General features: G+C 41.2%; 1 protein-coding gene across 6 annotated transcripts in view; it reads left to right on the forward strand.

The window, feature by feature from the left end:
* Positions 1-14,967, forward strand: part of NRF1 (nuclear respiratory factor 1) — a 145,864-nt gene that overhangs the window by 70,202 nt on the left and 60,695 nt on the right. For all 6 annotated transcript variants that reach the window (XM_023250560.2, XM_023250561.2, XM_023250563.2 and 3 more), the window contains exon 5: positions 9,633-9,773. In XM_023250560.2, the coding sequence (XP_023106328.1) occupies positions 9,633-9,773 (141 nt within the window). The remainder of the gene's footprint in view (positions 1-9,632; positions 9,774-14,967) is intronic.

Here is a 14,967-nt window from a genome sequence, read left to right on the forward strand (position 1 = left end):
TTTCATTTAAAATTCTATTTTCAAACATCCAAAGACAAAAGAGAAAAAGACATAAACAGAAGGAGGAAATACAAATGTCTTTTTTTTTTTAATTTTTTTTTTCAACGTTTATTTATTTTTGGGACAGAGAGAGACAGCATGAACGGGGGAGAGGCAGAGAGAGAGGGAGACACAGAATCGGAAACAGGCTCCAGGCTCTGACCCATCAGCCCAGAGCCCGACGCGGGGCTCGAACTCCCGGACCGCGAGATCGTGACCTGGCTGAAGTCGGACGCTTAACTGACTGCGCCACCCAGGCGCCCCACAAATGTCTAACAAACCCAAAATTTTCAAAGAAATGGGAATTAAAACAGAGAGCCATTTTACATGGCCTGGGAATGGCAAATGTGAAAAAGATGTACATCTTGCAATGTTGGTATCTCAGACAGTTTAAACTGTGTAATTTTCTACAGAGCAGATTGGCAACTGGTATAAAAAGTGCCCAAATGTACACTTTTTAACCCAGCTTCCTTTTGAAATTTTATCTTAAGGAAATAATTGGTTAAGTGGGCAAAGATGTATGTACATTAGTCACTGTACTCTTTATAGTATTTTTTTAAAATTTGAGAATAACCTAAATGTTTAAAGATAAGGGATTAAATTGATGGCCCATCCAGAGATAGGACTGCTATCCTGCCATTAAATATGATGACATAGATCTTTCTCTTAACATTTTCAAATGGTGATGTTGTATTAAATGAACAAAGCAGGTTATGGAACCATACAGAGTCTGGTCCTACTTTAAAATTAAATCTGCATTTTATACATGTTTATGGAACCTCTACATTTGTATAGTATAGCAAATATATGGTTAGTAAAGTTACTAACATTTGTATCATTTTTTATAAAAACTATTAAAAAAACTTTAAAGTATACATAGTCTCAGTAATTCTGGCAATAACCTGGAGGTGTAGGGATATTATTATTTTCATTTTGCAAGAGAATACTAGACCAGAGAGGCTAAGTGATTTGCCTAAGAATCCCCAACTTCTGTATAATAGAGCCACTGTTGGGATTTGGGTTCAAGGTGATGGAGTATTACATCTTCCATAGGTTTGTCTAGGGCATTAAATATGGGGTTTCAAATTTAATCTCATTTCCTTAGTCCTTGCCTCTTCTTCTAAAAGGGAACAGAGCTACCTTTCAGTTCTCCACAGTCCTGTGAAAGAAAGGTCAGGATGGTTGTTATAAAGCAAATACCCACTGTAGCTACTACCTGCTTCTTTCTGGGGAGGAAAGGAGACAGTTTAAAGCGCATTTTTCTGGTGGTGGTAATGAACAGCAGAGGTCACTCCTCCTTTCCCTCTTCTTGGTCACACCCGCAGAAACAAGAGGGGAGGCCATCAGGGCACCTTGAGGGTGAGTGAGTGATGGGGTGAAAGATAGTAGGACATAGAAGTGAAATTTTGGGGGCACCTGGCTGGCTCAGTAGGTAGAGCATGTGACTCTTCATCTCAGGGTTGTGGGTTCAAGTCCCATGTTGCATGTAGAGATTACTTAAAAACAAAATCTTAAAGGGACGCCTGGGTGGCTCAGTCGGTTAAGCGTCCGACTTCAGCTCAGGTCATGATCTCACGGTCTGTGAGTTCGAGCCCCGCGTCAGGCTCTGTGCTGACAGCTCAGAGCCTGGAGCCTGCTTTGGATTCTGTGTCTCCCTCTGTCTCTGCCCCTCCCCTGCTCATGCTCTGTCTCTCTTTGTCTCAAAAATAAATAAAAACATTTTTTAAAATTTTTTTAAAAAAATAAAATCTTAAAAAAAAAGTGAAATTCCATCTATATGCCTGCCCATATGTTTGTATGCAGTTTTTAAAAAAGAAAGAAAAGTTATTTCTATATACATTAAAGATACAAATAACAGAAAACAGACATTATCAAAAATACTTCCCAAAAGATTGTCACTGAAATAGAACAGGAAAGAGAAAAATCTCCTCCTAGATATCTTAATAGCACTTCAACTTGAGCAAAACTATAAACTTAAATCTTCTCCTCCACCAAAAAAAAATTCTTACGTCTATTTCAGTGTCTGTCTGTCCCTCATCCAGTTATGCAAGGCGGAAACATAGAGCCATTTCTGGCACCTCCCTCTCTCCTCTCTTCCCCATACCCATTATTTTGTTCTCCATTTCCTAAATAGCTCTCAAATTTGCCCAATTTTCTCTCTTTCCATTGCCACAAGCCTGGCTACCAACTCTGGTGTCCATCCAGTTCCCTTTCCCCAGGAGACCTTTGCGTGACTCTCCTCCACCTCTAGCCATATCTTCCCCCCCTCCCCACCTTCTCTCCACTCCAGCCACAAGAGTGTCCGCTCACTCCTTTGCACAAACTGTGTCATCCCTCCACAGAGCTTTTGTGTATGCTCTTAATTCCAGTTTGCTCTCTTTCTGACCTCCTTCCTCACCTTATAACTCTGACTTGTACTTAAGAATTCAGTTCAGTCGACACTTCTGCGAAGCCTTCTCTCACCTCCTGCATAAGTCACAGCCCCTCATTCTAGCCAAGGCTCTCACCGCACCTCCGCCTACTCACTACAGATGCGCTCTTATTTGTGTGATTATTTGATCACTGTCTGTGCCCAGCTAGATTGTGAGCCCCAAGACAGGAGGGGCTGGATCTACTTTGTTCTCCATTGTGCTCCCAGTGCCGCACGTTCCCCCTGCCACGAGTAGTTGCTCGGTAATATTTGTTGCATGAAAAAAAAGCGTCTTAAACATTCGGCAGCACTCAGCAATGCAGATTTGGTTTCTAGGCTCTAATCCTACATTGGATCTCAATTGAGACCTTGGGAAGTAAAGAACTACGAAGTTAGCTTGTGTCCTTCTTTATAGTACTTGTCCTGGCTTGTAATTGTACATTTATTTTTGTGATTATTTTTTGTTTGTCCTCTCCACTAAACAGGAATATACACAATAATGGGACACTGTGACTGATTTTGCTTTCCATTTTGTCCACAGCCCTTCCTTAGCACAGTGCCTTACATACAGGAGATGAATAATAAATATTTGTTTGATGGCTGGCTGGATGGGGGAGCTGCCAGGTTCAGAAGTCACATATGCCATGTCTGTACTTGTAATGTGGGATAGTGAAATAAAACCAGCTAAACTCTCAGAAAGAGCCTTCGACTGTGATGTAGAACAAGATTTCCTTATCCAGAAGCTCAGGGCTTCTCTACGGCGCTTGGGATCTAGACTTTCAGATCTAATGTTCTCTGCAGTTTAAAACCTTTGTCTTCTTAAGCCTCAGCTTTTTAAAACAAAAAACAAGTTAAAAGACCTCCAGAGCAGCTCCATTGAGTGTTTTGACCCTTTTTGAATATCCTTCTTAAGTGAAGGTGTGGCTCCCATAGTAAAACATAGCATTATTAACATTTAGACAAGCTCATCCAGTTTTGCCAATGGGTTGGTATTAAGCTAGAGTGGGCATATATAACTATAACTCCACATTTGTGAAATCTGTTTTTAAGCTTTGATTTTTTTGTATAGTTCCGCACATGGATTTTTCCTATATGTTGCTCAGTGTCCTCATGTAAGATAATACCTACCTCACTGGGGAGCAGTAGAAATTAATTAAAGTTGATTATCATCCCCCATATATGTTTAGAGAGAGCTGGCATGAGAAGCATTGGCAAATGGTAGATTTTTTAAGTTGCTGTGCCCTGAGGGCATTCTCTTGGCTTACTGCCATATCCCCTACTTTTATAGGTGTAGTAGGAATAGGCCTAGAAATATTTTATTGAGGAACAGAGAGAGAATTTCTATCCATTTTTAGAAGAACTTCAAGAGTCTCTGGAGATGTAGCTCTTTTCTCAGAGTTAATAATCCATAGCAGTGGGGTGCTTGGGTGGCTCAGTCAGTTGAGCATCCGACTTCGGCTCAGGTCATGATCTCATGGCTTGTGGGTTCGAGCCCTACGTCAGGCTCTGTGCTGACAGCTCAGAGCCTGGAGCCTGCTTCAGATTCTGTGTCTCCCTCTCTCTCTCTGCCCATCCCCCCCCCCCCCACACTGTCTCTCTTTCCTTCAAAAATAAATAAACATTAAAAAAAATTAAAAAAAAATAATCCATAGCAGTTAGATGGGGACACACTGGATATGACTAACCAGTTCTACAGGTGCAGAAATTAGTCATAGTCACAGAGGCAAGAGGTAGCTCTGGGGTTGTCACCAGCTTCTTTGAAATCATTCTTCTGCCTTTAATTCCTCTTTCCCAGTAGATGGGTGAGCCCTGGAGTTGGTCATGATTTCTTGTTCTGAGTCATTCACTTTTTTGTATAGGTTTTTAAAAATAGCTTTCAGTTAGGAAATGTGGAAGCATATTTAAAAAATAGTAAAGTAGGGGCGCCTGGGTGGCGCAGTCGGTTAAGCGTCCGACTTCAGCCAGGTCACGATCTCGCGGTCCGTGAGTTCGAGCCCCGCGTCGGGCTCTGGGCTGATGGCTCAGAGCCTGGAGCCTGTCTCCGATTCTGTGTCTCCCTCTCTCTCTGCCCCTCCCCCGTTCATGCTCTGTCTCTCTCTGTCCCAAAAATAAATAAATAAATAAATAAATAAATAAATAAATAAATAAATAAAAGTAAAGTAAAAATACCTTATAGTTTCACTCATATGTGGAATTTAAGAAGCAAAACAAATGAACAAAGAAAAAAAAGAGAGAAACCAAAAAGCAGACTCTTAACTTTAGAGAACAAACGGATGATTACCAGAGGGGGGTGGAGTGGATGGGCGAAGCAGGTAAGGGGATTAAGAGTACACTTACCATGATGAGCACTGAGTAATGTGTAGAATTGGTGAATCACTATATTGTACACCTGGAACTAGTATAACACTATATGTTTACTGGAATTAAAATGTTTAAAAATAGTAAAGTAAAAAAAAAAATAGTAAAGTAAAAAAATCTTCATTTATCTACGTACTTAACAAATAACTAACACTGTTAGGTACAAAGTAGGAGGAGATAAGAATTCCATCCAAGTCCTTTGAGGTTTCAAGGTCCAAAACTAGGGATCCGGGGGCGAGGGGAAAATTAGGAATCTGGACTGAGGCGGGGGAGGAAAGAGGCTAACATTGGGGCTGGAGAGAGAACAGGGTGAAGCCAACATAACTTCATGGGCCAGAGTCTGGCCTGGCTCCACGCCAGGTGTGCTTCAGGATCACGGGTCTGAGGGCAGCTCTGCACTGGGGCATCTTTTTGTTTACCTGAGATGGCAATATATTTTTCATTTTAGAGGAGCTCCTAGATTAAAAAAATTATTTTTATTTTTGGGACAGAGAGAGACAGAGCATGAACGGGGGAGGGGCAGAGAGAGAGGGAGTCACAGAATCGGAAACAGGCTCCAGGCTCCGGGCCATTAGCCCAGAGCCCGATGCGGGGCTCGAACTCACGGACCGCGAGATCGTGACCTGGCTGAAGTCGGACGCTTAACCGACTGCGCCACCCAGGCGCCCCCCAAAAAATTATTTTTAATCTTCCATGGGACCTTCCTGAAGACTTGTCTTTTCTCCAGAAAAGCTTCAGGTATACAGAACTATGGTATTTTGTTGGGGACTGTTTTTTCAACCAGACTAAAGGCCTGTTGATATTATGTTTGTAGCAGCCAGTTCCTAAATCCTCAACAAGCACATTCTGTGCCCAGAGCTCTGATGGCTCTTGTAAACACCCTAAATGCTTTCCATCTCTGGCAGTTATGAGAATGTTTGTTAATATATCTTCTGCACATGTCTGATTATGTCAACTGTTTCATAATATATGTTAAATAAAAGACCCAGTCCCTGTGCTCAGTGATGTCACACACTAGTTGTGTACGGTATATATAACAATCTAAGTGACCATTTGAGTTTGTAGGAATTTAAAAAGGAGTAAGAGAATTATGGGTAGAACACTTGGGGATTTTTCTTAAAAGAAGTGGAAATGGGGTTGGGCCTTGAAAGATGGATAATGTTTGGATAGGAAGCAGAATTAAAGACCCAGAGGTAGAAAAGAACTTGCTAGATGCAAAAGTTAGTGAGGAAACTGGCCAACTAAGAGGGTGCTGTCCCCATAGTCTACAGAACTGGGCAGGCACAACTGTTATCTGGTGGCCCCAGTGGAAAAGTAGGGAATGATTAGAAAGGTTGAAATGCTGGACTGAGAATTTGGCCTTCATCCTGTGAGAAGTGGGGAGCTGTAGAGATGGTTTTGAGAAAAAAAGAAATGATAGCTAAGTGGCTGAACATACAGGCTTTGGAGCTAGATAAAAATTAGTTTGGTTTATACCTATATTACTGTTATACTAGCTATATGATTTGGGCAAGTTACTTAAGTTCATTAAGCCTTGTTTTTCTTAGCTGTACAATGGGTATACTAGAATTTTCCTTATAGAATTGTGTGAAGATTAATTGAGATAATATATGCAGTGCTTGGCACCTGGTAAGTGATCAGTAAATCATATTCAGTGTTTCAGAAACTTACTTATTTTCATATAGTCCCAAAGGGGCTGAGATTTTTTTTTAATACTTTTTTTTTTTTTTTTTAAGGAATCTCTATACCCAACATAAGTTTGAACTCACAACCCTGAGATCAAGAGTCACATGCTCTACTAACTGAGCCAGCCAGGCACCCCAGATATTTTAAATGTCATTGGTCAATAGGATGGATTGGGGGAAGAGAGATTGGTAGACAGACCAGCTGATTTTGTTTTTAAGTGGTTTTTAACTTTGTAAAACCAGTTAGTTGACAGTGACATTGGTATGAAGTAATAAAGGCTTAAGCTATGGTTTTTGAAATAGAGGATAGAAGTTGGAAAAACAAACCTCTATTTCATCATATCTATGACATCAGCAGTTATAAGATACACCATTATTTATTTACCATGAAGAAAGAAAAAACATTGACAAACTCTGGCACAGTGCTTATCACTTAGAATTTTTATTTTATATTTATTGAAAGAACTTTTCCAAGCTTATTTAGACATAGATTTTAATCACATTGCATTTTTCTATAATACATAAAAAGGAAAATGAAAGTGAAATAAATTGATACTCCTAAAACGCCCTCACTTTCACAGCTCAGTGCTTCTGAATGACTTCTTGTTTCAAAGACATCATTGGCTGTGACATTTCATGTGATACTGTCCTCAGTGCCATCAAGAGCATATGGGTGGTGCTGCATGTCTTTGGAAAGTGCTCTGAAAAAAAAAAGAAAAAGAAAAAGGAAGTGATCTGCTGTTGTCTCCAAGCTGCAACAAGTTTGATGCTGGGGCTTCTTGATCTTACCAGAAATATCACTGGGGAGATTATCCAACTGTAACCAAGACTCACATTCTTTCTCAAATGTTGCTCAATGGTTTGTTGATTGAAAAGGCAAGGGATTGCATTGCTCCCAGGGATAACAGCCATGTTCATATGTGCAGGAAGTGACAACTGTGCCCCAGGTTGCCTCATCCACAGCAGTTTTAAGATGTATCCCAATTTCAGGGACACCTGGGCGGTTCAGTTGATTAAGCGTCCGACTTGGGCTCAGGTCATGATCTCGCGGTTCGTGGGTTCAAGCCCCATGTCAGGCTCTGTGTTGACAGCTCAGAGCCTAGAGCCTGCTTCGGATTCTGTCTCCCCCTTTCTGCCCCTTGCCTGCTCACACTCTGTCTGTCTATCTCAACAATTTTAAAAAAGAGGTATCCCAATTTCAGAGGACATTTAAATATGAAAAAATACGCATTTCAGAGGTGATAGAATTAAAGCACTAGCTTGATAATTCTGGGAAACTTTACTGAGCAACCTTAAAAATACTGTGGTCACAGCTGAAGTTTTGTCTACCAACAATTGGTTTTTTTTTTTTTTTTTGATACTCAAGATATTTTTAAGGAGTTATATGGCACTGATAAGTTTAGCAAAATGCCTGGTTATAAATTCCTAGAATTTTACTGACCCATAAAAATGACCAAAATTGTTTGAAACTAGCTAATAATGTAATAGTAATAATCTAATGATTTCCTGTCTTTGAATGCCAGGTATTTCCAGCACAGTGAAATTTATTTTTATAAATAAATATATTTATATATATCCTTACTATGGGCCTGCATACTAATATAATGATTTAACCTAATACATTAAAGTTCAAAGACCAGAACTTAGGCTAATAAGATTGAGTTTTTCTGTGGGCTGGTAGTGTAAATGCTCTACATCAGATACAGAAACCTAGAAAGCAGAACATATAAATCCTTAAGTGGGCATGGCAACACCAGCTGCTTTTGTTATAATGAATACGTGTTGGCAATAATTTTTCAAACTTTCTTTTTTTGTTAGAAACCAGGATAAAACTGAATCTGTAGGATGATAACGATTCTACGCCTTTATACAATTTTTCTGTCATCCCCTTCATTGTTGACCTATTTGGAAGGTTCTATAACTGCCAAAGTTGTACTTCATAGCCAACGATGATTTTTAGTTTTCCACAGGCTTGAGGTGGAGTATGAGAATCTTTCTTTTTTTAGCCCTCATAATGAGATACTTACAAGGAAACTTGTCCTGATTGAGAGTCCAGTCTGGAGTGGAAAACCCAGGACTCAAACATTATCCTAATTTCTGGGATACCTCATTTTCTCTTCCCTTATTTCCTAAGATAATGGCGTGAGCCCTGAAAACAGGTTAATTTCCTGCCTCGCCTTGTCACATTTCCAAAATTCCCTGGCTTTCGTGTTATCCACGAAGGTGTCCTTATCCCCCCCCCCCCCCCCCGCCCGGTGTCCTTGTAAGTGAATGCACCCGTTATTGGTGGTTGTGGGGTCCTGTGTCTGCCTACTATTTGTGCCCATCATGGAAGAATGTGTGTATGTACAAATGTGCTGCTGTTAAGTTCTCTGTCTTTGGAGAGACCTTTCACTGGTAATAGAAGGAAAGGAGTCAGAACAATGACATCTGGTTCAGACCCACATGTCTGAGCTACAGAGACATCGTGGATTTGAAGTTGACCTCTGTCACCAGGGAGTACCAGAAACGAGGAAGGCATGACCTGCAGGGCTGTCTTTTGGCCCTGAGCCTTATAGTGACAGTGGCACCTTTGACATACAACTACAGTATATGCTTCTTGTTTTTATCTCAGACGCTTTCAGCCCAGCCTCTCAAGCACTGAATCACCTGCTGGGTAGTCTGGCCTTGCAGGAAGGTAGCAGCAGTTTCAGATAGGTTGCTTAGAGTTTTAGAGATGCAAGTCCTTGATGATCTTGGAAGTGATTTTGGTGATGAACTGCCACAGCTAGGTTTTATCAGGTTTTATTCCTGGGCAACACGGAATAAAGAATTCCATTCCTATTAGATCTGCAACAGGTGATGGTGCCAGTGTTGATGGAGAAAACGTGATTTTAACTGAGAAGCAGTGTTTCTGTAAAACTTCCCACTGGCTCCTTTCTGCTGTTATTACCTGTAGTTTCATCATCTTTTCACTGAACTCTGTACGGTGTGATGTCTTTGGGGCCATCGGGTATTTTTATCTGCTAGTTGTAGAAGTGTTTGTGCTTAGGACTCTGCTGTGGTTGAGGGGAGCGGCCCTACCCACCTTCCGGTTGCTTGGCACCAACCCTCCCTGGCTGTCGGGCATCTTGTTTATTTCTGCCCTTAATTCCCTGCAGGTGCGTAAGTACAAGAGCATGATCCTGGAAGACCTGGAGTCTGCCCTGGCGGAACACGCCCCTGCACCACAGGAGGTTAACTCGGAGCTGCCCCCTCTCACCATCGATGGAATTCCAGTCTCTGTGGACAAAATGACCCAGGTAAGGGGCGGGCCGTGAGGAGGAGACAGAAAGGCGAGTGGCCCAGGTGTGGGCGGGCCTCAGATCTCATTTCTCAGTTTTGTGCTCTGTGACACCAGCAGAGAGAGACGCAGGCTGGAGTCTGACAGTGAGGCGGTGACAACCTTGGGGAAGAGAATGTAGTGTTGGAAGAATGCTCCCACCCAGAGAGCACGGACGTGGTCTCCTCCTTGGTTGACAGCTCTTTTCTTTCACTTGGGCCATTAGATGAAAGAAACTTGGCTTGGAGTTGGTTTGGACAGGTGACTGTTAGGACTTTGATGAATCACCATCAAGCAGGCAGATAAACTTATTCATTGGGGCTGAGCTGCTCCTCTTTGCATGTGAATCTGAATACCGCCATGCTGTCACCAAGGCTCCCCTCTCTGGGGAATAAGTATGGAAAACTCAGAAGGACACCCTCCTGAGTCATTGTTCTCTCCTCTTTCTTTGACAAGGGAAGTCAAAATGGACTTAGCCTGATAAATCAGCATACCTCAGGAATTTTGCTGAGATGGTCTGTTTTACACATCTTAGCTTTGAAAGTGATAGCTTGATCAAGATCAAATGCCCTTTTGTGACATTTTCCCACCGTATTTCTTTATTAATATACTCCTCTCTTGCTAAATCCAGTTGTGAGTTTCCTTTCCTTATCTTATTCAGTGTCTTCCAGCAACATTTCACACAGTTGATTATTCCTTCCTTCTTAAAATGTTCTCTGTTTCTGACCCCATACTCTCCTGAATACCCTCCTACCTCACGGTGCTCCCGCTCAGCTCTTCTGCTGACTCTTCTTCCTGTTCTCACCTGATCGATATTGGCATGTCCGTATCTTTAGTTTCTTTCCAAGTGGTCTCATCCTGTCCTGTGGGCTTTATGTCTCCTCTATATGCTGTTTATAGCCCGGCTTATACCCCTGTTTGATCTCCAGTGCCCAGTGTGCCCCAGACAGGACCTTTCATCGCCCAGCCCTCAGTTCCCCCTATCACTGCCCACCCCCCCACCCCATCAGTTAACAACACCACCATCTGTCTGGTTGCTCAAGTGCTGGCATAGGAGCAACCCTTCGTTTCCCTGTTTTGCCCTCGCTTGCAACGTGATTCATTAGCAAGTCATGTCAGTTCGGCTCTGAGATGTCCCCTAAACCTGCCTGTTCTTAGTTCCCATTACCACCCTCACCCAAACCGAGTATCCCTCCCATGGAGACTATTTCAGCTCATCGGTTCTGTCGCTCTCCCGGTTGCTGTTCCTGCTCGGCTGCCGTCTGTACTTCACAGAGCCACCAGAGATTTTTTTAAAAACTTAAATCGGCTCTCATCACTCTCTTGCTTAAGCTCCTTAATGGCTTCCCACTATTCCTAGAATCAAATTCAGACTCTGCTGTGGCCTCTGAGGCCCTGTATAATCTGAGAATCCAGCCTCTTCCAACTTCATTCTTCATTTTCCCTCTCAGTCACTGTGCTCTGGCCACACTGGCCTTTTTTTCTCAAACGCTCCAGGCCAGTCTTTCACTTTTGCTGTTTCCTCTGCCTGAAACACTGTTTTCCCACATCATTGCCTGCTTAACCTTACCTTATTCAAAGTCTGGCTCGGACATCACCTCCTGAAACAAGCCTTTCTTGATTATGCCATCTAATGGAGCTTTCTCTTTGCTACCAAGTCACTTCCTAATGCATCCCATATTTTATGTCTTTATAACACTGATTACCCTGGAGCTGTCTTATTCGTCAGCATTTATATTTGTCTGCAGTCCGTCTTTCCAGCCAGAATTTGAGAGCCGGGATTTACTTTCTATCCTTTACTGCTGTCCACTGCAGCTCGCAGCACCTAGATAACATCTAAATTCTAAATAATAGTATCTGTTCCGTAAATGACCTAAGGGTCAGAGTAAAACGAATCCCATGTGGTAGGTACCCGGATTGCAAGTCTTCCGAGCGGGGTGTTCGCTGGCTGCAGACATTGATGCTGCTACTTGGGAGGTGGCACTTCTTTTCTTGCTGAGTCTGAACCTGCAACTTAGTCTAAAGCAGTACAACATTTTGTAAAGCTAAATTGTGATCTTTTGCTTTTTGGATTCATAGGTCTTTCTGCAGACATTTGGAGACTATCTAGATAATGGTTCAAAAAGGAAAGCATTATCTAAACTTTTTTCCTGTCACTTCATACCTGCTATCTTGTCCTTAGGACCATTCTGAGTAATGAAAGAAAACATAAGGTGAATTTTTTTTTTACCTGATTGATATAAAGAGTCTACTCTGGGGGCACCTGGGTGGCTCAGTCAGTTAAGCATCTGACTCTTGATATTGGCTCAGGCCATGATCTCACAGACTGTGAGATTAAGCCCTGTGTCAGGCTCTTTGCTGACAGAGCAGAGCTTTGGGGGGATTTTCTCTCTCCCCCTCTCTCTGACCCTCCCCTGCTTGCTCTCTCTCTCAAAATAAATAAATAAACATTAAAAAGAAAAGGATCTACTCTGTGTCTCAGATATAAAGTGTATGTAAAACTGACTAAGCTTCTGCTTAAGAATACTATGTCAGGAGGCACCTGGGTATCTCAGTCAGTTAAGCGTCCAAATCTTGATTTCGGCCCAGGTCCTGGTGTCCTGGTCTGTAAGATGGAGCCCCACGTCGGGCTCTGCCCTGACAGCATAGAGCCTGCTTGGGATTCTCTCCTTCTCTCTCTGCCCCACCCCCTGCCCGCCCCGCTTGCATGCACGCATGTGTTCTCCCTCAAAATAAATAAACTTTAAAAAGAAGAATACTGTGTTAGGTATGTGAGGCACTATGTCCTCTCCTGTGATGGGCATTTTTTTCTTCTTTGTCACATTTGATGTGTTAGATTGAAATAATCTGAGGTTTTGATTATATTAAATGATTAATATCAATCAACAATAATATCACTGATAATTACAGAACTTGGCTGATGGCCTCAGAAGTCAGAACGAACAGTTTAATTTTCATGCTGGAGGTAAAACATTCGAAACCGTGTTGTTTTCCGTTTTTGTGAAATATACACTCAGGAGAGCTTTGTGTAATGATGGATCCAAGGGAAGCTGGTACTTTGTTGGGGGCATGCATTTTCTTTATCATCCTACATTCCTTTCTTTCCCTTCTCATCACAGATCATGACTAAAAAATAATATATAACAAAACAAAACAAACAGATGGTGACAAGTGAGCAGGGCAATGAAAACTCCAGCTCCTAATTAAATGGGAATTTCTAAATATTTGGTTCCCAGGTTTTCTCCTTGGAACCTTTTTTTTTTATTATTATTATTTTTTCTCAGATACTTGTTCTTAATGTGAGCCAGTTACCATTTTTGTAATTGACCCTAAGATTTTTCACTATTAATGGCAGAAAAGCAGGGTGTTATTTCAAGCCAAACCTCCAAAGGAAAAGGAATGGGAATATGAGCATTTTAACACACTGTCAATAGAAATGTGCAGTGGTACGATCTTTCCAGAAAGCAGGTTGGTAGTGCATATCAAGACCTAACACGTGTATGTCATGCCCTCTAAGTGAGCAAAGATGTATGTTTGTGGCATTGTTTATAATAGGAAAATCTGGGAACAATGTGCTTGAATAAATTATAGTAGTGATGTTTAGTGTTTACATGCAAGAAGAACAGCTCCCAAACGAGACTAGAAGTTTATTATCCAATGAAATATTAGACACTAAAAATGCTGGCTTGCTCTCTATTGCTGTGGGATAGAGGGTTCCAATTGTTTTAACTGCTTGTAAAATAACATTTCTTATGTACTCTAATTCGAGTGCTTTATTCAGTACTTTGTTTAGCACTTCATTTTGTGTTTCTTTGGGAAGGGCTAGTTTTTTTTTTCAGGGAATATATAATTGAGTTAATCAATTTCATTTGTTTAAACATGCACACAAAACTTGGCCTGTGTGTGTGTGTATAAAACTTTAGAGAGAGATAAATCTGTTTACTGTAGAACCAAAATATTACCCGTGATCATCTGGAAAGTGAGAGTTATCTATCCCCTCCTACTTTATGGAGTCAGGGGAAGAAAAAATATTATAGGGAAGGTAGTTTGAAAACTAAAGCATCACACAAAGATATTATTACCAATTATTAATACTAACTCTATACAAACTATATTAACTTTTGAATAACCTGAACATACCATTTCTCACCCATTTTTCACCTACAGAAAGTTAGTGAATCTGGAATTTTTTTTGGCTCGGCAATGAAGTGGGACAATACAGGTGACAATATATTGAAAAATTGAGGCATAAAGAGAGGAAGCAATTTATGAAGCAAGCTAGTAACAGAAATGGAATGAATGGTTGAGTCCATATTGCCAGTGCTTTCTCTGTCTCTCTTTATATAAAACTATATTGTAATCATCACTCAGGTTGAGTATTTCAGCTCCTCTACACTGAACATTTACTGTTTTAAAAGGATTTCTTGGGGCGCCTGGGTGGCTTATTGGTTAAACGTCGACTGGCTCAGGTCATGATCCCAGTTTGTAAGTTCAATCCCTGCATTGGGCTCTGTGCTGACAGCTCAGAGCCTGGAGCCTGCTTCAGATACAGTGTCTTCCTCTCTCTCTGTCCCTCCCCCACTCACGGTCTGTCACTCTCTGTCTCTCAAAAATGAATAAACATTCAAAACAAAATTTAAAAAAAAATTAAAGAAGAGGGTTGCCTCAATGGCTCAGTCAGTTAAGTGTCCAACTTCAGCTCAGGTCATGATCTCAGGGTTCGTGAGTTTGAGCCCCGCATCGGGCTCTGTACTGACAATGCAGAGCCCGCTTGGGATTCTCTCTCACTGTCTCTCTGCCCCGTCCTAGTTTCTCTCTCTTTCTCTCTCTCTCTCTCTCTCTCTCTCTCTCTGTCTCTTTCTCTCTCAAAATAAATAAGTAAAATTTTTTAAATAAAAGAATAAAGAGTTAATACCTAAGAGTTAATATCTATTCTTCTCAAACTATTGCAAAAAAAGAGAAGGAAGTGAAATTTTCAAATTAATTCTATGAGACCAGTGTTGCTATGATACCAAAACCAGGAAAAGACACTCCAAAAAAGAAAACTACAGGCCAGTAGCTCTGATGGACATAGGTGCAAAAGTCCTGAACAACATATTAGCAATTTGAATTCAACAATACAAAAAAAAAAAAAAAAAGAAAAAAGAAAAGAAAAAAAATCATTCCCATGATCA

Source organism: Felis catus, chromosome A2, assembly GCF_018350175.1.
Source record: "Felis catus isolate Fca126 chromosome A2, F.catus_Fca126_mat1.0, whole genome shotgun sequence".
Taxonomy (NCBI): domain Eukaryota; kingdom Metazoa; phylum Chordata; class Mammalia; order Carnivora; family Felidae; genus Felis; species Felis catus.